At 42.6% G+C, this 23,489-nt stretch overlaps 3 protein-coding genes across 3 annotated transcripts in view; 1 reads left to right on the top strand and 2 right to left on the bottom strand.

Moving 5' to 3' along the window:
* Positions 1 to 3,758, top strand: part of tenm2a (teneurin transmembrane protein 2a) — a 152,837-nt gene extending 149,079 nt beyond the window's left edge. The window contains 5 exon segments of the mRNA XM_054596937.1: positions 127 to 537; positions 705 to 815; positions 939 to 1,206; positions 1,639 to 1,769; positions 1,902 to 3,758. Of these exon segments, the coding sequence (XP_054452912.1) occupies positions 127 to 537; positions 705 to 815; positions 939 to 1,206; positions 1,639 to 1,769; positions 1,902 to 2,639 (1,659 nt within the window). The 3' untranslated portion in view covers positions 2,640 to 3,758.
* A 2,749-nt stretch (positions 3,759 to 6,507) lies between these two features.
* zgc:165573 (cysteine-rich and transmembrane domain-containing protein 1) lies at positions 6,508 to 13,059 on the bottom strand. Its single transcript, XM_054597492.1, has 3 exons — positions 12,916 to 13,059; positions 9,244 to 9,566; positions 6,508 to 6,964 (listed from the first exon to the last, which is right to left on the bottom strand). Exons 2-3 carry the CDS (start codon positions 9,545 to 9,547, stop codon positions 6,861 to 6,863), a joined length of 408 nt encoding a protein of 135 aa, XP_054453467.1. The 5' UTR covers positions 9,548 to 9,566; positions 12,916 to 13,059; the 3' UTR covers positions 6,508 to 6,860.
* A 6,205-nt stretch (positions 13,060 to 19,264) lies between these two features.
* Positions 19,265 to 22,876, bottom strand: eif4ebp3l (eukaryotic translation initiation factor 4E binding protein 3, like). Its single transcript, XM_054597493.1, has 3 exons — positions 22,442 to 22,876; positions 20,494 to 20,670; positions 19,265 to 19,838 (listed from the first exon to the last, which is right to left on the bottom strand). Exons 1-3 carry the CDS (start codon positions 22,572 to 22,574, stop codon positions 19,810 to 19,812), a joined length of 339 nt encoding a protein of 112 aa, XP_054453468.1. The 5' UTR covers positions 22,575 to 22,876; the 3' UTR covers positions 19,265 to 19,809.
* Positions 22,877 to 23,489: the final 613 nt, after the last annotated feature.

Below are 23,489 nucleotides of genomic sequence, written 5' to 3'. Positions count from 1 at the left end.
AGAGTGGCTTTATTTTTAGGTACTGTCTCGTCTTTAGAACCTTAAGTGTTCATGACACCTCATATGGAAATCATTGACACCACTCTCTGAACTGTCTGTGGGACCTAACCTCCGTGTTTTATCCAGGTGAACGACTGGTCCACATGGCGCTACAGCTACGACCTGAACGGTAACCTCCACCTGCTCAACCCCGGTAACAGCGCCCGCATCTTGCCGCTCCGCTACGACCTCAGGGACCGCATCACGCGCCTGGGAGACGTCCAGTACCGCCTGGACGAGGACGGCTACCTGAGCCAGCGCGGCTCCGACGTCTTTGACTACAACTCCAAAGGTCAGCTGCTGAGGGCCTACAACCGAGGCCCCGGCGGCTGGAGCGTGGTGTACCACTACGACGGGCTGGGCCGCAGGGTGTCCACGAGGAACAGCGTGGGACAGCACCTTCAGTTCTTCTACGCCGACCTCAACCACCCGGCCAGGGTCACACACATCTTCAACCACTCCAGCTCGGAGATCTCGTCGCTCTACTACGACCTGCAGGTAGGCGTGGGTAGACGAACATGTCAGCACATTTCAACAAATTGGAATATATTGAATAATCTTTTCCCGTTAAACCTCAATTCTGATTAATATTGAAGCTAGAGCAATACGACTTTATCCGAAAGCACGATATAAATGTACTGGATTTCTGTCTGTCACGTGATCAGGGACATTTGTTTGCCATGGAGGTGAGCAGTGGAGAGGAATACTACATAGCTTCTGACAACACTGGTACACCACTGGCTGTCTTCAGCAGCAATGGACAAATGATCAAACAGGTAAGAAACTGTGACACTCACTTTGTTTGCAATAAATCTCTGCTGCAAAAATAAAATGAGGTGGTAAAAACAAATATATGAAAAAGGCCTCTTCAGTAAATTGACTCTGCTCGTGTCACCCAGGTGCAGTACACAGCCTACGGAGAGGTGTACCTGGACTCCAACCCGGAGTTCCAGCTGGTGGTCGGCTTCCACGGCGGTCTCTACGACCCCTTGACTAAGCTGGTCCACTTCACCCAGCGCGACTACGACGTCTTGGCCGGACGCTGGACGTCGCCAGACTACAGCATCTGGCCCAAGATAGGGAAGGATCCTTCTCCGTTTAATCTGTACATGTTCAAGAACAACAACCCCCTCAGTGACATGCTGGACGTCAAAAATTACGTCACAGGTACAGGTTTCATATGCATTAATGTGGGGGGAACGTTGAATTCTGTTGCAGGATTGTTTCTACATAAGCAAGCCATTTATAGACTCCTTTGCTTTCAAGAATGTAATGTTGAAACAGCAGAATAGTCAGACTGCGGATGAGTTCAATCACATCTCCAGAACAAGCTGAACTTAGCTTGTTATGTCCTGACATTGTCTCTGATGTCTCTATCGTGCAGAAGAAACAGATTGTCGTGGAAAACATAGCTCATGCAAGTAAAGAATGTACCGCAGATGGCACCGTAGCTGATAGCTTTGCATAACAGCAGATGTGGCGCACAAGCAAAATACATGTTCACTTTGTTTGTTTTTTTTATGATAAAATAAATTATTAATTTGCCACCGTGTTTGACTTAGTCATTCCACTAATTAATTTCCCTCCTGTCTGCTGTAGATGTGAAGAGCTGGCTGGTGATGTTTGGCTTCCAGCTCAGTAACATAATCCCCGGGTTCCCCCGACACTCGCTCTACTTTGTGGAGCCGCCGTACGAGCTGCAGGCCACGCAGCACTGTGAGAACGGACAGGTACGGAGCACAGTGCTGGAAGTATTACCATCGACAGAATCAAATATAAATATAAACCCCAAGATAGTGATTCAGTTAATGCAGATACCAGTCATCTTTGACAGAAATGCAATCTTGTATTTTCCCATGTAGCTCATCACCGGTGTGCAGCAGGCCGCAGAGCGTCACAACCAGGCCTTCATGGCCCTGGAGGGACGTCGCCTCAACAAGGAACGCAGGAGACGCAAGGACAAGCCGGGCCACTGGTTCGGCACCAGCACCCCTATAATAGGCCGAGGGGTGATGCTGGCTCTGAAGGAGGGCCGCGTGGTTGCTGGCGTGTCGGCTTTGGCCAGCGACGACAGCCGCAAAGTGGCTCTGGTGCTCAACGGCGCCCAATACCTGGAAGGCACCCATTACACCCAGGAAGGGAAGGACTGCCATTACTTTGTGAAGGTTGGCTCTGCAGACAGCGACCTCTTGGCCCTGGGGCTCACCAACGGGCGCAAGTCACTGGAGAGCGGCATCAACGTGACGGTGAGCGGCCGCTCGAGGAGAGGGGTGACCGTGGAGTTTGCAGTCCCGGCGCTGGTGCTGAGCGTTCGGTACGGGCTGGCGGCCGACGTGGTGGATGAGGAGAAGGTAAGACTGTTGGAGCTGGCCAGGCAGAGGGCTTTGGCCGGGGCCTGGGCCAAGGAACAGCAGAGGGCCAGGGATGGGAAGGGAGGCAGTCGGCTGTGGACGGAGGGGGAGAGGCAGCAGCTCCTAACGGCAGGCAGAGTACAAGGCTACGACGGATACTATGTACTGCCCGTGGAGCAGTACCCAGAACTGGCTGACAGCAGCAACAACATCCAGTTCCTCAGACAGAACGAGATGGGCAAGAGGTAACAGCCCACCTGAACCTGTTTTGAAGGGCAGACTCTTCCCTCTCTCCCTTACTTTCACTTCTCTAGATCCTGCTCCCTTTTTCCTACCCGGCCTTCTCGACCCGACTCCTCTTAAAAACCCATGGAGAAATAACCAACACACGGGGTTACTCACGGAACGCTGCAGGGACTTTTGAAAAGAATGACTTATCAGAAAACAGATTATTGTTCATTTTACTGCCACAGGCAAAAAAAATGTAAAAGTTTAGTCGAGCAATTCTTTTTTTTTTTTTTTTTTTTTTTGAAAAAACTTTGAACAACTGAAAAAGCACTGAAGAACTTTGAGAAACTGTTGCTTAATGAATAAGAAGATTCCCCTTTTTAAAAAAGATAGTGATATTTTTCGCCCATATTTTTTGGGTCACACTGAGAAGCGGCAACGAAAGCCCCCAAACGCCCGGTGGAGTCGTACCGCGCCGGCTTTTCCGTCTCTGAGGGACACTGAAGGCACAGGGACCAAAGTGGAGGCAGAGCCTCTCCAGAGCGCAGCCGTTACCACCACACATCAACGGAGGACATCATAAACAGCGACACACAAGGCAATGTCAAAGGTCGTCCAATACTATGAGTCGTCTCCCTGTCTCAGGCCTCCCATCGTCTACCACGGACCAGTCCTCTCTGCTGCTGAGGCGGCGCACATCCAACCAGGCAACACACACACACAAGCTAACGGCATCCTTGAACGAGTCCGAGCGGATAACGGACTGGAACAAAAACTTTTTAAAAAAACAAAGTGAACAAAAAAAAAAGTGATGGCTATATTTGTGGACAGTGGTATCACACAGCATTGTTTATTTTAAAAACGGGGTGAAGAATCATATTCCTACATATGTGTCCGATTACACTAAATTTCAGGATGTTGCGTATATCGTAGATGCCGTAGTTTTGTACGTTTCAGTCGCGGTAGAATTGTGAGACTTTCACCAAGGCACTTCTGTACAGAACGATCAAACACACCGCTCACAGAGTCCGGAAAACATGCTAAGTTAGTATTTATTTTAATTCTTTTTTTATTTATTTATTCTTAGTACTATATGACAATCATGAATGAGTCACCAGTTCTATTCCAAATGAACATTAATGGACGAGTTTATTTTCTTTTGTAAAAATATGTAAGAATTTTTGTTTTTGTATTAATTTCAGTTTGCTGCCAGGGCAAATAATAGTCACTCTCAAAAATAATAATTTATGTAATAAAGTGTTTTAACAAAAAAAAAAACGGTTTATACTTTAAATAAAGTCTTTAAAACTGTGAAATCTGTTTTTTCCAGCTATATTTCGATGTACAGTGTATAGACTTACCTTTATGCAGCACAGTAGAATATTGTCCAGAATATCGAGTTTTATATTTCTAAGAGGAAGTGGCTTGTAATGTGCAAAATCTTTAGCTGGTCTTACTACTCTAGAGTTTTGTGGCACTCTAATATTCCATATCTACAATATCGATCCCCAGTTTGTTGTTTTTGACTGTTTTTTGGTTTTGAAAGCAGAGATAATATTCTGTCCTAGATCCCAACAGCGGTAGCAGTAATGGATCCCTCTCACTGTGAAGAGACTCGTGCTGGATGTCATAATGTACCAAATCAGTATTATCAAAAGGATGATTCTTATACATTCACTGAAACGAGACTCTTCTGAGAACCTTATCAATAAAACATAATTGTTTACTTCAACTGAGCAGCGTCTAGTTCACTTTCATCTCATTTTCTTTTTTGTGTGTTTTGAAGATGATTTATGTTTCTTTTTTCTCCAATAGCAACTTCCACCAGACTTGAATAACTCGCATTAACATTACTTGCATTTCATAGTTGCTGGTTTTTTGCCTTCTTTGTGCATTTACCTCGCTGAATAGCTTAAAAAAAAATCCATATGTTCGTTGATACGTTAATACATAAATGACCCTGATGTCTTGCCATGCCAGTAAACAACCACACACAGCTACTGCACTACAGCTCTTCAGACACATTGCTGACATTTCCCAACTCACAATCACCGGTGCCAATATTTTTTACACTAACTGTTCATTGATTCTAATGTGCCATTTAAGTAGCCATTACAATTAGGCTTGTTAACTCCAAGCTCTTACGGATGAGTGTTTTTTAAATGGAATAATTTGCCTCTTCTGATGCCCTTTCAGCAGCGTTAGAAGGGGTTAAAGTATCTATAATCAATGTTTTATCATAACAGTGGATCACATGGCTATATTAAACAACAGACCTCTTCTATTTTTATCACATTTTGTTCTGCTGCCACCTTGTGCTAAAATCATTTAAATAAAATGTCCCCCTCGTCAGTTTACACACACTACCCCATAATGACGAAGCGAAAACAGGAGTTTAGCTTGTATGTATTAAAAACATAAACTGCAATATCACACTGACATATGTATTCAGATGCTTTTGACCATGACGCTTCTAATTAAACCCAGGTGATTCCCATTTCTCTTGATTGTCTTTGAGATGCGTTTGCACCTTGATTGGAAACCCACCTGTGGTAAATTCAATTGATTGGGTATGATCTCTATAAAAGGTCTCACAGGTGATGAAGCACAGCAGAGCAAAGACCAAGACATGAGGAGGAAGCTCAGGCCTTTCGCACAGCAGACGGTCTGACAACACTGCCTCTCTGTATGATTCAAGTGTTCCAGTGTGTGACAGGGAGCCAGCATGACCGACACCTGCACCCCGAAATCAAAGCAGCAAGGTGAAGGTCTGTGGAAGGCTTTTTTCACGTTGGGTAGTTTAATTTACAACAATGCATCATAATATATAAACCAATCCTTTAGTATATTCAACTTCAAACTGAACTGTAGCTAGTAACTGCCCCTGTCAGATAAATTATAGTGGAGTAAAAAAATATAATATTAAAATACTCAATTACAGATACCTTAAAACTATCAAATACTAGAGTAAATATACTTAGTTACTTTCCACCACTGTGCATTAGGAAGCCATGACACATCCTGTAACTTATTTCATCGGCCTATTTGCTTTAAACCGTCTCTACAGTTCTTTGGTTTCACACTTGTGAACGGTGTCAGGCAGGCAGCCATGTCTAAACACCATTCTGCACTAGCAGCTGGGTTATAAATAGTTAAATGGATCCAGCCAGGCCCCAAGGCTGCACTGTGCTGATCTATACTCCCTGTTCTCCTTTCACTTCACACAAGCATACAGCAAATGGACACAAATGACAAAGCCTTTCATTTTATGGGAATAAATTATTTTAATGCAAGTTTCTCATTCAAAGCAAAAAAAAAAGGCATCTGACAGATCATTTGGTTTCTTCTGTTAGGCAATCACTTTTTTTAACGATTTTTTTTTTGGATTTTTTCAGTTTTATTTCCAAGGTGTGTAATAAAAATAACATTGGAATATTTTTTTTTTTTCCTCATATCAAGAAAACATTGTGGCCATGGATTGTTAACAGTAATCAGACATAAATCGCTGTCATCTTTAAAAATGCATTCATATGATTCCACCTGAAGACGTACATCTGCAAAAAACAGCTTCTGTGCAAATGAGAGGGATACAAGCATTAGCTTCTTAAGAACGCCCTGTGGCTCATCAACAGCCGGGGTCACGGTGCCATTTGGGGTGTAAGGTTGGTGGGGGTGAGGGGGGTAGAGTCAGGGGTTGCCATTGGCAAAACTGAAGGGAGGGCCGGAGATGGTTGACAGGGCAGGCAGGAGTACTATCTTACAGAGGTAATCGTCATAAAGTGCCAAGAGATCCTCACACTAGATGAGCCTGAGATCCAAGTATACCATATGTGTTATTGTGTGTGTGTGTGTGTGGTGTGTGTGTGTGTGTGTGTGTGTGTGTGGTGTGTCGGTGTGTGTGTGTGACTCGTGTGTGTCGGTGTAAGATTATAGCGAGGAGCCTGAAATTCAGGTTATATTTAGAAGCTAGGTACAAGCTGCTACAGAGTAGCCCCTGGACAGGGTTGGTCAGTCAGTCAGTCAGTGCCGAGGGTTTTCACATCAAGGTAGAGTAAGTGGCTCCGGACTGAGACCTCCATATGGGAATCAAGGCTTTTATTTATAGACGAGCAAGACTGGTAGAGGGAGCGGAGGGGTGGTTTTGTAAAAGGAGTGCAAGATTTAAGGCAGATGAGGGGGGAGGGGGGTAATGGGGCTCGAGGCACAGAAATAAGGGGGGCGAGTGAACATTTAGGGGAGTAGTTATGTCAGCATGTCCCAGAGACAGCAGCAACACAGAGCCGTCCAGCAGGCCGTCAGGCAAGTGTCTCCTGTGTCGTCCCGTCTCCTGTCCTCCACCACGTACACTGGAGGGAAAAAAAAGAGAGAGATAGAGGGGCGGGATGAAAGGAAGGGGGTCGACAAGGTGATACAGAGAAGAGGGGAGAAGAAAGGGAGACAATTTGGAAGAAAGCAATTAGTGATTCATTTTCTCTAATCGCATAAAAACGGGAGATGATTCACCGTCGAGTCCTCAGCAGTGAGCTCAAGTGTGACCGTGGCTGCCATGATTTTCCTCTAATTGCGTTCATCACGGGATGCGCATCACCATGGTGATGCCCATAGTAGCCCAGAGCCATGATCAGGCAGCGTTACAGTTGAGTAACATAAGCGCTGCTTTGAGGTATCATTAAACCGGTGAAATGAGGAGCGTTCAAACACACACGTGCTCTTTACTTCATCACATGTACTGTACAGCAGGGGCCTTAATTCACCTTCAGTCAATAGGTCTAAATAAGTAATGTGAAAGGAAGTTATGTTCCCCATATGGGAAGTTTACCATCTGCTCCACACGCACACAAAAAACACATCAGACAACAGGCCAGAATGAAAACCTGTCCAGCTCCTTGTGTTTGTGATTAATCATTCATGTGGAGGGAAACAGGCAGCCAGCACATAACAACCAGGTGCAGTGACTCATGACATAGGGGTGTGTGTTTCCAAGGTGACGGCCCCTGGTCAATAGATTAAGTGAAGCTAGCTTGTCGCACCAGACTTTGATAATGAAATGCCTGGTTAATGATTGGCCAATATTTTATAATGAATGTCTCTATCGAGATAAGGTCCACGTTAGCAGGACACTCTCCTTTTGATCAGCCAGAAGAGGCTTATCTTGATCAGTTACATGAGCAGTAACACCTCACTGCACTTTAATACAAAAAGGTGTTAAAGGTGTTCTCTGGAAGCTTTGCTTTGCATATTTATTTTGAATATCTTATAAGCATCACATGTGTGCTTTTTGTTTCACAGCTTGTGCTACGCTCCACTGTGGATGCTCAGTTGTTTGAGGTGCTACTGCACTGGCACACCTTTTTCTCTTAAATCGGCTTGATGTCACACTTCTAAATCCTTAATGGATTGCTCTGCGTGCTGACAGGTTCGGCTTCTTTGTTTTTTTTTAGTCCTACCTGCTGAAACAGCTCATTCAACAATCAATCAGTCAAAAGACAGAATGAACAGTGAACTATTTTGATAATTGATTTAAAACATTTAAGTTTTTTGTGTGTTATTTAGCAGGAAAGTCAAACATTTGATGGTTCCAGCTTAATTTTCCAGCTTTCAGAAATTGTCACAGGCATTATTCACCACTTTCAAACATTCAAGCTAAATCAATTTATCTGGAAAATAAGTGTTAGACGAATTGATAATAAAAAGATTAGGTCCTTTTTTACAGTAGACATTTTCACTTGTTGTCAAAGTGAAACAACATTATGGTGTCTCCATTTTATTCAAGTGTCCCATTTAGCTTTGACCGTGTGACAATGACTCAGCATTAACACCACCAGGACACTGAAACCAAATGCAGCTTGGTGGCACACAGTCAGCACTCATTTTGTTTGCTTTTTTCCCTATTTCTTCTGTTAAAAAAGGCCTGATCGGAGACCACTACGACCTGCAAGATGTGGGTCACATGACCAACAGAGACAGCCTTAAGTTAGGCTTATTCAAGGCTATAAAGAATTGTGATTTGAACAGTTCAAAACTGTTCAAATGTTATGATCATATTCAAATGAGCTCTTCAATACTTTCCTATTTCTTAATCAATGTTAATTTATCACACACATTTCCCACAGGTTCTTTAAAACATGAGTCTGTTGCACAACAAAAGTCTCCCACCACCTCCGTGCAGATTGTCTTGCTGAAGAAATACTAAATAATGAAGAGGGTTCAGCTAAAGGCTGAAGTGATAAAAGGGAATGAATGCCTTTTCAGAAATTAATACCCACTAAAATGTGTCCCCTGCAATTAAAAAGAAATGCACTCTATTATAACAACACGATCAAGCCCAAAGTCAGTGTGGTCTGGTCAATCAGATAACACTCCGATATCTCACACAGCTATTGGTGATAGCTATAGTTGACATGTTAGCAGATTAGCTTGCCTCTCCTTCCTGGTTGTAGCAGTCCGTTGAGACTCTAAGGTCTATTCACAGTCTAAACATTTTGGTCAAAAGTAAAGTATTCGGTCAAAAGAGGAGCCTCTTCTTCTCTTTGACTATTTTTTGGGAACGTGCATTGTTTTTCCCTGACAACATTATGAATACCATACATATTTACATCAATCTCCATCGTGTGTTTCCACTCACCTGTGTTTTTAGGAGCTTCCCCATACATAGGACCAGGAGGGGGTCCCCCCTGCCAGCCAAACTGCGGTTGCGGTTGTCCAGGGTACCCGTAGGGAGGCTGTCCTTGGCCGGGGTAAGGACCTCCGGGGCCCATTTGTCCTGCAGGGTAGTTAGGGTACCCTTCATGTGGCTGCTCCATGTTCACAGGGTATCCCTGTGGAGGATAGCCCTGAGGTGGGTAGCCCTGTGGAGGCGGGCCTTGGGCTGGGTAGCCTGGAGCGGTGGGGCCGTTGCCTGGGTATGGAGGGGGCTGCTCAAAATTCATCTTTGAGCCGAACAGTCACCTGAAGAGCAGGAAAATAGGAGTAAAGGTTTAACTTTTCGAATTTCAATTAGTCTGCTAAGAAAACGGTACAATAAAGAGACAGGCAGAGGATGTGGGTCTGCTATTATTGTTTCATGTAAACAACAATGCCAGCACTGTCAAAACAGGGAAAATAGAAAATAATACAAGTAAAATAATTCACATATTAGAAATTAATACGACTTGTTTTTCTACTATTATGCTGACATACCTGTGGAAGGATATATAATTCTACATACTTTGAAATACCATCATATACCATATTAGTGTACTATAAAGGTAAAAATACCTATATACAGTTAGTAAAGAGATAGTAAGATCATAATACATAACAATAACACATTTTAGGGTAATTATATATTGAACGGTGAAACAGTCCATCATTATATTATCATCATTATGGTAGTTTGCAGTTACCTCTATGTGAATGCACCCAAATTCTATTGCAAAGTCAGAACAATGTGGTATTGTATCGACTGTGTGTGTGTGTGTGTGTGTGTGTGTGTGTGTGTGTGTGTGTGTGTGTGTGTGTGTGTGTGTGTGTGTGTGTGTTATTCAGCCTCGAGAGTCGCATTAGACACTGAATTCCTCTTGAGTCCTCATATGAGAACACAACATTTTCAGACAGGCATACAAATGATGCAACTGTTTCCCAGAACAGGAAAGTGCCGAGCATATAGTTGCTCCTTAATCCCTCAACTCATCTCGTGCAGTCTCATGCCTTCGCAGTCTCACAAGGGCGAACAATCACGGTCCAGAGAAACAAGCCCAGCATATCGCTGTTTGCATTTTGAGCGAGTCTTATGAGTCAACAGTCAATCACAGTCCACATCGGCCCTACCAGAGATAAGCACTACTTTTTTCACTGTTCACAAACAGTCTTCACAAATGGAGGAGTCAGCTTCACAGAGTGCAGGGCGAGGCTAATCAAATGAACCATGGGAAAGAGAGAAAGAGATTGCGGTGACCAAACGGTTCTGCTATGCGTGTACATTCACACTTAGTTTTTCTTCCCTCTTTACTCAGAAACACAGTCACACAACAACATCACGCCTTCATAGTTTCCGTGTGTGATGTCTATGTACACGGTACATAAAGAATCTGATTCTGTTGCCTAACCATGAACTCCTTATTATATTTCTAGGGCTGTTTGGAAAATCTGATAAATGTTTGTGCTCAGCTTTGTGTCTAAAGGTAAGCCGTTCCACTGTAGACCTTGTGAGAAGGAAGTATGTTTCGCAACCTAATAGCTTCTGATAAGGGGGATCCGGGGTCAATGGCAACCCTAGCCTCCATCACTGGATTTGCTCACGTAGAACAGCCACAACAAAGGACAGAGGGCCAGCTGGAAAAAAACGGCATGTCTGCTAGGCCTCCCAGGATTCCTCTGTCACGTTGTATATGTACACTTTAAACATCTAAATAGCAATCCAACTCCATTCTGTTCAGCTTCTCCATCCACATCCAATCCTCCGCCTACAACAAAGCAACGCAGTAGCTGTAAACTGGAATGAGTCAAGAGGCATTTCTCGAATTTGATAACCTAATTTGGTGATAATATTAATAACATGGTTTAAGGATGACTCTTGGGTAGTGTTAAACAGACACCGAGTACATTCGATGGAAGAAAAAAGAAAAAGAACTGTTAATGTAGTCGATGCTGCTTCGACATCGTCAGTTAGCTTCTCTGTGCAGCGCTTTTCAAAGGATGTCTGGACATTTCACCGCCTGACAGATGGCAAGGCCCTCGGTAACTATGGTTACCGTGCTCCAGGGGGAACAGAATGATCCCTGATGGTTTGTTTTTGTTGTACCTTGAGGCAGGGAGGTGTAGTGAAATAACACAATCATCCGATCTCCCTCTCTCTTTCTCTGCCTCTTAACAGGGAAGTGTTGATGGCTGTCGGATCTTTGCTCCACCTCACAAGTCCTTTGTGAATAGAGAGTGTAACATTACAGGCTAAAGGCTCCTTTTAAAGGGACCTTAACAATAATCAGTAATATGACGCCAATAAGGACGTTTACACAGCATCAAAGTTCACCTTGCCGGTCACCTTGGCTTCATTGTACCCACATAAATCTGCAGTAGCCTTTGCTATCAGATTAAGATCTGATGAGACGGGATTTACAGGCAGCGATTTACAGGGCTCGTCTCTCCAATGAAGGCTTGCACAGTGTGTGTGTTTATGTGTGTGTGTGTGTTTACTGTATGAGTGTATGTTCATTTGCATGTTTGTCATTTGTTTGCCAAGTGAAGGAGTTAAGACATTGTATCCACAATAGGATCATGGTGATAATATCGCGTACAGACGGTGCAGTTGAGACGTCTCTCTGACACCTCTGACAATGGTATTAGTGACAAAGGCCTAAACAGGCGTAGTCAGTTCACTTACATCTGCGTTATTATAATGGCTGGCAGCAATAAACAATGTACAATGAAAAAATAAGCCACTTAACCGGTGGTTAAAGTTATTAACCTTGATCAAAACAATACCTTTTCAGACTAAAGAAAGGACAAAAGAAAGTAACCGATCATACGATATGTAAACTTTCTGAACCCATTCAGGGCCGCTGTTAAACTGATGTAACTGATGTAGTAAATGCCAAGTACAATGACCTGACGGGATACCGGGGAAACTTCCCCTCAGTATCATCAAGTTCCCTTTCTTGTGAATTAATTTAAAGAGGAAATACATTATGCAACAGCGGTGATTTTTATTGGGGGGGGGCAGAGAGCATGCCATTTTAAGAGTAATATGTGCAGTAAAAGTATTATACACAATCAATTATTCATTTCATCCCTAGAAAGGATAGCCTTTAAGAGCAGCTCTGTAATATGAGGCGATGCCGGCCTTAGTTTACACCAAGACTCTGTTTACTCTCTCTCTACAGCGAGAGACATCACGGGACCATGAGGCTGCATGTGAAGACACTCCACTGGACCTCATTAGGGGGGAAAACCAGAACGGCTATTTCACACATACACGCACACACACACACACACACACACACACACACACACCACACACACCAAGGCAGATATACGGGCTGAGCCAAGCCACGACAAAAGTGACAACAAAAGAAAAAATGAATATATCACTGAGCGGCTACAGGAAGAAAGAAAAAAGAAAATAAGGTATATTGTATAAGGTATATTGTATGAGGTTAACAATGTGATGTTTAAGAAATATTATTCTAAGCTTATATTATAAGACACCTGCAGGCCCCGATCCACAGCACTGCTCCGTTTCCCAGGCCCCTCAGTTAAAGATGATCATACTGTGAAACACGCACACATAACAGGTCCCCTGGTTATTTCCACCACCTACCTTTTTAATGAATGGCCTGTTGTGAATATCAGCAGCGTCCGCGCGGATAGGAACTCTCTCTGTTTCCGGAGTTTGCAACAATTCGTTACCGCAATGTGCGACCCTCTTGTGTCTAAAAAAAAAAAACGAAAAAACGAAAAACCTCACTGCGTATCGCGTTTGCTGGCCGTGACGTCACTTGAAGGGTACGGCAACGGGGAGGGGAGGGGCCACTGGGAAGCAGAACGCGGGGATTGGCTGAGGCGACGCTCGCTGCTCGTGGCGTCCAATCACAGGGCGGAGCGATGAGCAGCGGGACGCGAGCGAAGAACAGTGACTCCTGATCATCTGACTAGATAAGATATTCAATAGGTCTACATCACCGAATGACGGAATAAACACGATTAGAAAGAATAGGCAGGATGGGTGACTAATGAATGTCAATCATTCATTAGTCACCTTGTTGCTCCCGCCCTTGGAATAAGATTGGAATACTTGCAGCTCTTAAAATGCTATTATTATGGTTTATTTCATTTAATATACCTATATATATATATATATATATATATATATATATATATATATATATATATATATATATATTTACAAATTATCTGGTGCTCTTTTATTCAACTACATCATGTGGGGTTTTTTTTATTCACAATATGCACCTGTTTGTCCAGGGTGCATTAGGTGCATTACTGGTTTTCTCCCAGCAGATGTCAGACTATTCCCAGTCTATTCCTCCCTGAAGTGCCAGTTGTTGCTGTTTCTTGCACTATAATGAACAAGCAGTGAGTTGCTGTGTTGTCATGTAGCTGACATTTTTTGCCAATGCTTTGCCACTGAGAGAAAAGCCCTACAGTATACATTCAGCATATGATGAGCAGCTAAAGTACCTGATTGAAACAATACATTGCAAGTGGTTTGCTTCTCTTTTTTTTCAACCTGTTTGAATGTTGCTGTCAGTCTACCATTGACATTTCTAGCATAAAAAGTTTATCAACACAACAATGGTGGCGAAACATGGAGGGAAAAGCTTTCGTTTAAAAGGAGGGCTTACAACAAAGGAACTGAATGTCTTTGAAATGAATGAAGTGCTTGACAATGATCTGGGCTACAAGGTCCCCATAGTATGCCTGTGTAATTGTGAGATTGTTGTGTTTCTGGAAAAGCAGCCGATGTCTGAGTGAGTCTGCGCAGTTTCCTTTATGACTAGAAAGGGCTATGGCTCTGGGGCCTCTCTCTCTCTCTCTCTCTCTCTCTCTCTCTCTGCACACGTCCAGCTCTCAGTGTCAGTGTCTCTTCTCTTTTTCGGTGGGCAGCGACAAGACAGCTCACAGAGAGGGACGCACACATGCGCACACTTGCAAAGCCATGCATATGCAATCCTTACTGTGAGCACATTTATATAAAAAGCCCATGAAAGCTTGTGGTGGAAGACATGTTAATCTACAACAAAGTATCCTATTCTACATACCGTTAGTGTGTGTATTATAAATCTGTAAAGTAACTCCCATGTATGTGTACTTCACATACATAAACAGAGTCGTAGGGTTTGGAGACAGGGTTGTGAAACATCAACCCGGTTCCTCCATCGGACATGACTTTACATGAGTACAGTATGAGCATAGTAACATACCAGCAGCCAGCCAGCTTGACAGCTGCCCCCGACAGTGGAACTTAAAAAGGAAACGGTGTGCATTCTGCAAGGTGATAGCAGACCATGTAGCTCCATGTGATTAAAGCTTGCACAATGTGTGTGTTCAAAAGGAACCCTGTCACAACAGAGTTGTAGACCAGCGGTGACCCCGAGAAACAAGGACCTCACCTCTGACATACACACACTAAGCTATATTTACAGCTGGTACAAAGTCATGCATGGAAAACATGTTGGTGGAAGGTACTGTTACTGGTGACACATTAAGCAATATCCTTGCAGCAGCTGTTAGAAGACTGCCTGGACTGTCAACTGAGGCAAGTCAGAGCAACAAACAGCGAAGGAATCCTCAGTTTCACCTTCATTCTGACTTGTCATTCCAAATATTTGTTGTACAGGGAACAAGGCCTAGGGTTGCTTTCAGAGTAGGTTGAGCCGTGTGTAGTCAATTCAAAGGAGTGTCGCTTGTAATTTTCTACACATTTTTATGCAGTGGTCTGCTGGAGCAGCAGCATCTCGACAGCCGACAGGAAGAGAATAAATAAACTTGTCAAGAAAGCGTGTGCTGGGGTGTCCACTGGATGCGGTGGAAGTGATGAACTGATGAACAACACCTCCCACCCCATGCAGGACACCCTGGCAGCTCTGTGCAGCTCCTTCAGCCACCGGCTGCTTCACCCCCGGTGTGTGAAGGAGAGGTACTGCAAGTCCTTCCTTCCAGCTGCTATCAGGCTGCACAACCAGCTCTGCTCCCAGCAGACCACATGACACTAATACACTAATACATTAATACACTGTGCAATACAACATTTATAATAATTTATGTCTGTATATATATTTTTACTGTGGATCTCTACTGTTCTTACTGTTTTTTACTGTTTTTATTGCTCATTTGCTTATTTATAATACTTATTTTGATCTTGTGTTTTTTATTTTATTTTTACTTACTATGTCTCTTGTTTTGCACTATCCTATAACTATAAGCGCTGAACATAAATTATATTTTCTTCTACCCTTGTTCAAAAATCAATGAGACTAAGACAGATTTAGTCAGTATTTAACCAACATAGTTAAGATATATATCTTATAAAAAAAGATATATATCTTATAAATACAGACAGAACAATTATAGTTATAGTATTATTATCTCATTACAAGCGCTGAACATAAATAACATTCTAAAAATCAACGAGACTTAAAGAGGGAACAGAAGACAAACTGTATAAGATAAAATAAGACAATCCTTTATTAGTCCCGCAGCGGGGAAATTTACAGGATTACAGCAGCATAAATATATAGTGCAAACAACGTTCATAGTAGAAAAAACAAACGTAAAAAAAAGTATTTTAAATAATAGTATTTAAAATAAGTAAGTAAGAAAAAAAAAGATATATATCTTATATATACAGACTGAACAATTATAGTTATAGTATTATTATCTCATTATAAGCGCTGAATCCTGTAAATGTCCCCACTGCGGGACTAATAAAGGATTATCTTATCTTATCTTATCTTATCTTATTACAATCTTCATATAGTCCTTTGTTGCAAACTTCACCCACAGGACCTAAATCAGTGGTGAAACATTCATGTCTACGAATGCAGTGTAATCCAAGAAACTGAACATAATCTGTTAATAAAGTGCGGCACATCTAGGAATTGAATATACCTTTACCGGTGTACTCAACAGAAGTCGCCATGTGAAACAGTTGGCTTAACTCCTGCAATGGAAAGACATGCAAAGTTAAGTTTATGTACGTGTGTTCACCATGCATGAAACAAACATGCAAACCACTTCAGCCGCCGCCCTGTGCTGATAGATGTGACCAAGCGGGCCGTGTGTACCAGTGTCTGTTTACATCGTCACCCATGGCAATTGAGCCCGAGCCTGCACCAACGGCTTCAGCAGGAGCAGCTGACAGAAATAGAGCCTGGTCTGACAGCCCAGCCCTACCCAACCCTCTAACGGGGAGCAGGGGGAGGGGGTTGCAAGGGGGGAATAGTTTGTCTGTGGAAAAGGGCAATGGGGCAAGATTACCAGAGTTCATTGAAGCTCCAAGGGAGGGCAGGGTGGTCGTCTGGAGCGAAGATGTTTACAGTGGTACAAGGACGATATCATCCAAAACAACATTTCATGGATGGATAGTGATCAAGACCATTGGCTGGCGATCAAGACCATTGGCTGGTTCTCTACAAACCAAGATGAAGCATTTTATATCGGGAGCAAGCCAAACCGTGTGTCTTGTTTACATGCTTCTGGTCATTATTTGGATTCAGTACAATGGGTGATTCCTTTAAATAGCACTAAATACTATGTTTAAATACTATGTCAATATGGGGGTCTGTAGAAAGCAGCACATTTCTAGACAACAACATACAATTTGTCAGATGCATGTTTGCAGACACTTTTGGCTCTCGCTCTGTGATGGATACCTCGTCCAGAAAGTTACTGACAAGCTTATGTGTCACTGTCACATGCTCGGTGATAAAAGTACCACCAAGGATCAACCACTCTGAGCAAAGGATCACCACTGCTACAACAAAAATTCTTGACATAAGAATATAACTTTCTTGACATAAGAATATAACTTTATAATTATAAAAAAAATATTTAAAAAAACCACCAAAGGCCATTTGCTTCATGTTAGAAATGATGTACAGTGATTGGAAGAGTGCAGTGATAGCCAATTCTATGCGGTATATTGAACATAACATTTACATCAAATTACGTGGCCATGTTATCATCATGCTGTGGTGCAGATGCATAAAAAAAATGTGAATTTCTCATGCATGCATTTGAGTTTTTGTCCAAAGTGAACACACTTTAAACATGTAATCACAATGGTAGGGTTGCATTTGCTTCCTTTAACGATATGTGCTAGACATCTAACAATCCTTTTACCTTATGATGCACCCCATGCTGACATCATCATTGGTTTTCAATGGGTCAGAAGGCTTGTGATGAAGATCGAGGAATGTATTGTATGAGTGTTGAGTAGTTAAAGGCATTTAACTGCAAGGCATTGTATTTGTACTGTACATTGGTGCCCATCCCAGAAATGGTGTAGCAGAAAATGTGCATGTGGATATCATAACCCTTTACCAACGCCTCACTGCGTGTCATCATAAATATTTGAGTATCCTTTTCAGTATCTTAACTCCACCTCTGCCGGATAGGAGATCCCTCAAAACTATGCCCCGGGAGCATTTGGCGTTTAAAACCTGGCCTTGTTCTCACGTGTGCCCAGAACAAACATACACACAAACTTGTTCAAACAGCAGATGCAGGTCAATCAGCAAGTGATTAAGGATTACCAGACGTTTGGCAAAAAGTTATCTTATCATTCTGCACTGCAATGCGGGTCCAGTCTGGGTCCAGTATTTGCTGTAGGGCACGGTAGCATTTTGGCAGACGGCAAGTTGACTTTGAATGGGCCAAATACTGAGCACATGCTCTGACTCTCCTCATAAGTAATTTACAAAATCATGTTAATCAGAGCATCTTAGACAAATCTCAGTGGATAACTTTGACGCAATGCAAAGCAGTTGCTTGTCGGACCTGCAAGGCTGTGGGACTAGACCAGCTGAGCAGACTGACCCATATCTCACATATGACACATAGAGACCTGCTTATCTGTTCTCACTCTAAGATATACCATGACATCAGCAGTAGCTTCAGAAAACAAGTCTTGGGGTCATCAGTGGCAAAACATTTATGCCATAGCTATCTGAAAAATCCTCAAAGATATTATATATGGTAAATCAACTACATATCGGAGATAACTGCCGGTGTCTTACCCCACCCACACATTAGAGTGGTTTTAATATGCCTGGTCTTTGAGCTACAGCTGACCTCATTCCTTAAAACCAGGCCTACTCCTACAGTCAGCCTCCCTAATCTACAGATTAGTGTCTAGAACAAGCAGGCATACCTAGCCCTGACTCTCTGTACATGGGTGACCTTCAGGCTTTCAGCTACGTGTGCAAAAGGGTGCACTTTGAATTATGTCGTGTTCAAAAATGATCTTTATCTTTCATTAGACTTGTGGGTGTTTTATGTTGGTTAAGCATCATCAGATGTACATCTATTAAGGTATGTCTGACTGTTCCATATTCCATCATAAGCAGCATAACAATATCTTTATGTTTGACCTTAATGCCAATAACTTAGCCTAAAGCTAAACTGGTTAATCATTTCAACAGGGGCCACGTCTGTCTGCCTGAGTGAGGGGAGGTCACTCCAGCAGTGCACAAACACATTCCATACACGAGACGGTTATGCAACTCATTAAACATGTAGGTTTCTGTGGTCACATGCTTTTTCTTTACACAAGGTGTGACAAAATCTAATTAAAATTCACTTGAGGTTGCACATTAACAGACCAAATATTTGCCTGTATGCTCGTATAAAATACAAGAGTTTACCTTCAAGGGACAAACTTCATGTCACATTATTTATTCTGGATAAAAGCAGAAAAGAAATGCAAGGTAGACTAAATAAGGCCTATTTTCCACTTCATATGTATCAATGGTGTGTGTGACATATAAACTGGATGCTAAAATGGTATGTCAGCCTGCAGCTTTGCAATGCAAGGCAATTACATAATTAAATAGTTATATTACGCTAAACAGCATAGTTAACAGAAATAACATTGTTTAAAATGGAATGTGATAAACAGTTAATGACAACAAAACACACAAGCATTTGCTGGCAGTCTGAATAGCCTTTATTTGAAATTATTCACATTTCAGCTCTCCCTCCATACAAAAACAGAGAAGAAGCTGATTTTCAGTAGGCCCTGACCCCCAATATTATCACAAAGAAAGTTAGCCATCTGTTTTTTGGGGGGGGGATATACAACAAAACAACTGATGCCTGCAGTGGAAAACTCTACATGTCTTAATGTAATCATCCTGTATTCCCCCAACTTAAAAAATAGGCTACATTGTACAACGTTATTTACAAAAGATTAAAAAAAAAGTGAAATCAAAATGGATTTTTTCAATCCTGCTGCAGCTCTGAAATGAGTGAGCCACTCATCAGCCCATTAAATACCATTTCTTTGCCTAACACTTTTTGTAGGGTCAAAAACACCCTAAAGTTTTCCAACTTTTCCATTCTTTTTTGGTTCCTCACAAAAGCTTGTTTAAAAAAAAGGTGAAAAAAAAAAAGCTTTATATGTAATGCATTACAGTCATAAATGACCTTGGAGGTGTTTTAAATGATAACCCTCCACAGGAGGTAATACTGGAGCTCAGATGTCCATCTCAAACTGGTTGTCATCTGTTTGAAAAGAGAGAGAAGAAACAGTTACGATTAGTGTTTGCAGGCAGAGCACAACCACACCTTAACGGACTGCAGAGAAGATGACAAAGTGCAGACCTTATCAATGCATTCACAACTGGCAAGAAAAAACCAACGCATTGGACTATATGGGTGTAGCTCGCAAATCCAGACTGCACAACATGACTCTCTCACTCTCACACTCGGGTCAGAACTAATCGTTCTGGTCTTTACTTTGACAGGATGTTGGAGGTTTGATGCAGTTTACTCAAAAATAAATCTAAACTTGCCCATGAGCCCAAACCTTTGGTTACACTGTCATGAATCGTTGCCAAAATAAGGGTTTTTGGCTATCAGACACTGATAATTCCATAAAATGATACATTTGCTTAAAAACTGTTTTTTTCTTCCTTAACCCCTTTAGCAACAACAAAAAACAGCAGACGCTATCAGCCTAAAATTATAGGGAAAGCCCATCTTAAATAAGATGCAATATAAAGTGATTGTTGATTAATTAAGCACTTGCCTAGTTTTAAAAGCATTGTGCATGTTGAGGATATTTTTATTTCATAAACCCACAAAAAGCATGAAAGATGTATAGACACATACTTGTGTTTGCATGGGCTGGAGAAAACCAGAATAGTTGCACATTTACCTGCACTGTCTTTCTCCTCCTCCTCTGCCTCCTCTTTGAGATCCTGCAGTTTCCCCATAGAGTGTGTAGCAGGTACTGTCACCCCGGGGATCTGGGGCAGACAGCATGGGGGGGTCCGGGCCAGAGGGGAGTTTCGACAATCCAACAGGAACTTCCTGTCATAAATGATGCGGGTACCTGAGAGACAAAAATAAAGTCTGGTGTTTAACCTTTAGTAAACTAACATCAACTCTCTTCACAACAGGAAATGAAATTAAGAAAAACACAACTGATTGAATATCTAATATATGATAGCATAGTTATATCAAGCGCATGTTTGCATCCTGGCACGGTGCAAATTTGGAGAGTTAAGTATCATTATCCTCTACCAGAGGGGATATGAGTGGGAAAAGGAGGGTTCAATGTGCGTGCAGAGGGGAGGGCTGAAGGCTGCCGCTGCCAGGAGTTCTTGGAAATCAGAGCACAAAACATTCTCTTTTTGAAGCAGGAGGCCTTGAGATTAAAGCCACATGTTTTTTTCCTCTGACTGGGTAAAATCTATAACATAAACGGCAGATGTGACATGCGGAAGTGTGCATCCAAAAAAATAAAAAAATAAAATAAAAAGGCTTTTCTCAAGTATTCTCACTCGGTGACATGATTTAAACCTAAAGCTCCACACCAACCCTGCAGCTTGCGACATCTAAAAATGTCTTGGCAAGTCTCATGTCTGAAATCGTCACGGGACGTGTACCAACTCCAAGTGAAAACGGCGTCATAAATGGGGTGTTGTGATAAGTTTGACCAGGACACGTCTTGAGTCAAGGAGTGAACTGCTGCCCCTTTATTAGAGTTTGAACCTGTCCAACCTCGCCACGACGAAAAACATGTTATGCAATAACTGTGGTGAGCAGCAAGTCCCGGACAAAGGGGAAGCACAGCAGAGGGGGGCGGGCAGAAAACTGGGGCGAGGAAAGAGGTTGGAATGCAAGCTATAGTGCAAGCAATGCATTGCAAGGCAGCAGAGAGAGCGGAGCAGTTATGTAAAAGAGGGGCCAGTCAAGCAACACATGGCACGGCCCCAGCAGAGGGAAATGTGTTGCTCATAAAAGGTGGAAGACAAGTCAAAACTCTGTGTAGCAAGTCCTTATGGCGTGCTTTACAGTGACACGGGCCTTTTGGTGCAAATCAAAAATAAATATATTGCTCAAACTCTCCCATGCATTAGACATTTCCTATCCCCTCCTCCTCCTCCTCTTAACTTGTACAGAATGTTCTCTACAGTTCCTGAAATGCAAAGCAGAGTGGATGGGATGGCCTCAAACTCCTACATCGGCAGAGGCCAATCACTTGGCTGTTCTGGCAGCTGACACCCTCCTTAAATCACAAGTCACGGGTTAAAACAGTTCTGCTTCTCTTTAGGCACAGCAACAACAGGCCGAGTGTTCAGACCTCAGTGTGTTAAATGTTTGTATTTTGTCATGTGTATGCCAATAGTCATGCATCTGTTATGGAAGCCAGAGATACTGTTGTTCTGCTTTTAGCAAAGAAATATACATACATACATACATACATATCTGTTACTATGTAGTATGTATTGGACTGAAATTTAGTAATATATAAAAAAAGGAGTAAAAACTGTCTGACTCCATACTTGTTATGCATGTGTGTAATTTATGCAAAAGCACTTCAGGCTTCCGCTGTTTTGCTCACTTTGCCAAAATCAACAAATGACAGCAAACTTGCTGACAACATGAGGGTTGCAGCCAACTGTCACTGTGCAGAACGTGAACAACGAGCCATTTCTCCAACTTTATCCTATTTTGATTCCCAATTGTTTACATTTTTAATATTGTTATTTGATCAAACAGACTCTAAGGAATAAACCTTTATGCATGCTTGGATTGTTTTTGCAGCTTCTTGCTTGTCGTTGGGCTTTTGATCATTTGCAACCATGCACAGTTCTTACCCCCTGGCGTGGTGGAGAAGAGGGTCCCCCCGGGTGTCTGGCTGTAACAGTCGGGTAGCTGGGACCAGTCCTTCAGGGTGAGCACCCTGGTGGGTATGGGGCAGCTTTTCACTTCACTTGTACCAGTCGACATGCTCGCTCCTGCGTTAATGCTGCAGGCGGAGGGGGGGGGACTGTGTCTTTAAAAAGTCCTCTGACTCGCAGTTAAACTCTCGCTCACAGCCTGGACTTCAAAAGTTGGGAGTTGTTTTTTTCCCCCCCAACTAAAAGTTAACCGAGTAAATGTGACGGTAACCTGCAAAACCGAGAGTTCAAACCAGCTCGAGAGTCTGGGGCCCCGCTGGAGTCTGTCGCTACAAGCGGCTACCAAACGCTACCATGTGCTGTATTTGTACTACCCACAGCTGCAGCAGCCACTCGTGATGTTTTTGTAGAACTGCTATGAGACACGTGGGGCAGCGGCGATGTGGTGCGAATGTTTTCTCGTAGAAGACAGCCCGACGGGGGGCGGTGCTATCACAGGAGTAACAACATGTGCAGTTGATTGATTATTTAATTTATGATGATAACACTTGCAATTTCAAGATCTATTGTTTTAGCTTTGTTATTTTACAAAACAGGAGAAAATATGCTTGTTTTTAAAAGGGAAGATGTGATGTCTCCGCCTGTGTCAGTGCTTAACAAGTTGTTATCCTGAAGGAAAGCTTCTCTTCAGCCCATTGTTGTGGCTGTGCAGTGTATGTGTATGTATTGCAACACATACTTGGTCTGTGGGTTAAGGGGGTGAAATAAATGGGCAAGACATGATATTGCTTTTAGAGTTGGGGCAACATGAGCTTTAAGAAAGTTGCTCTCCAGGGCTTTTCTGGTTCACAAATCAAGCGCATTGCCACCTTATCAGTGTTGCTCGACTACACTGCCCCCTACAGGCGGATCAGTGTGTTGGCAGACAGCACGTCTCTCACGAAGGGCTCGTCGACGTCAACAACAACAACAATCAATAAGGGCTTTAGTGACATTTGTTTTTGTATATATCCTGCTTTATTTA

Source organism: Anoplopoma fimbria, chromosome 4 (assembly GCF_027596085.1).
Source record: "Anoplopoma fimbria isolate UVic2021 breed Golden Eagle Sablefish chromosome 4, Afim_UVic_2022, whole genome shotgun sequence".
In the NCBI taxonomy this organism is placed as follows: domain Eukaryota; kingdom Metazoa; phylum Chordata; class Actinopteri; order Perciformes; family Anoplopomatidae; genus Anoplopoma; species Anoplopoma fimbria.
The sequence above is the reverse complement of the archived record's forward strand: the minus strand, read 5'-3'. Positions and strand labels throughout refer to the sequence as shown.

Bases quoted from the DNA above. Each gene is read 5' to 3' on its own strand.
- zgc:165573 (XM_054597492.1), bottom strand. From the start codon at position 9,547: ATGAATTTTGAGCAGCCCCCTCCATACCCAGGCAACGGCCCCACCGCT. The intron at 6,965-9,243 runs GTGAGTGGAAAC...TTTTCCCTCCAG, and splicing joins GGAAGCTCCTAAAAACACAG to TGTACGTGGTGGAGGACAGG.
- eif4ebp3l (XM_054597493.1), bottom strand. From the start codon at position 22,574: ATGTCGACTGGTACAAGTGAAGTGAAAAGCTGCCCCATACCCACCAGG. The intron at 20,671-22,441 runs GTAAGAACTGTG...TTTGTCTCTCAG, and splicing joins CTTCTCCACCACGCCAGGGG to GTACCCGCATCATTTATGAC. The intron at 19,839-20,493 runs GTAAATGTGCAA...CTTTTCAAACAG, and splicing joins GGAGGAGAAAGACAGTGCAG to ATGACAACCAGTTTGAGATG.